General features: G+C 28.6%; 1 protein-coding gene across 1 annotated transcript in view; it reads left to right on the plus strand.

Moving 5' to 3' along the window:
* LOC102677433 overlaps positions 1-262 on the plus strand; it is a 9,283-nt gene that overhangs the window by 7,915 nt on the left and 1,106 nt on the right. Inside the window, exon 18 of the mRNA XM_031510174.1 lies at positions 84-184. Coding sequence (XP_031366034.1) covers positions 84-184 — 101 coding nt within the window. The remainder of the gene's footprint in view (positions 1-83; positions 185-262) is intronic.

Genomic DNA, 262 nt, shown 5'->3' on the forward strand with positions numbered 1-262 from the left:
AAACTCGATCTCGACAACAACTACTTAGAGTTAATTATCTCATTTTCGACACTGATGATTATTTTTTTTACGTATACTTACAGTTAGCTTGGGGATCAATTATTGTTGTACTGACTATAATCGCTGCTGATTGGTTCTATATTCTTATAATTCACTTTAACAGTGGATTATTTGCGGTGTGTGGGTATATATCGTAATGCAAATAAACATAAAATATTCGAAATAGTACAAATTTTTTTAATGATAAATTTCATGATTTTTG

This window comes from Apis dorsata, unplaced genomic scaffold (genome assembly GCF_000469605.1).
Source record: "Apis dorsata unplaced genomic scaffold, Apis dorsata 1.3 scaffold_215, whole genome shotgun sequence".
NCBI lineage: Eukaryota > Metazoa > Arthropoda > Insecta > Hymenoptera > Apidae > Apis > Apis dorsata.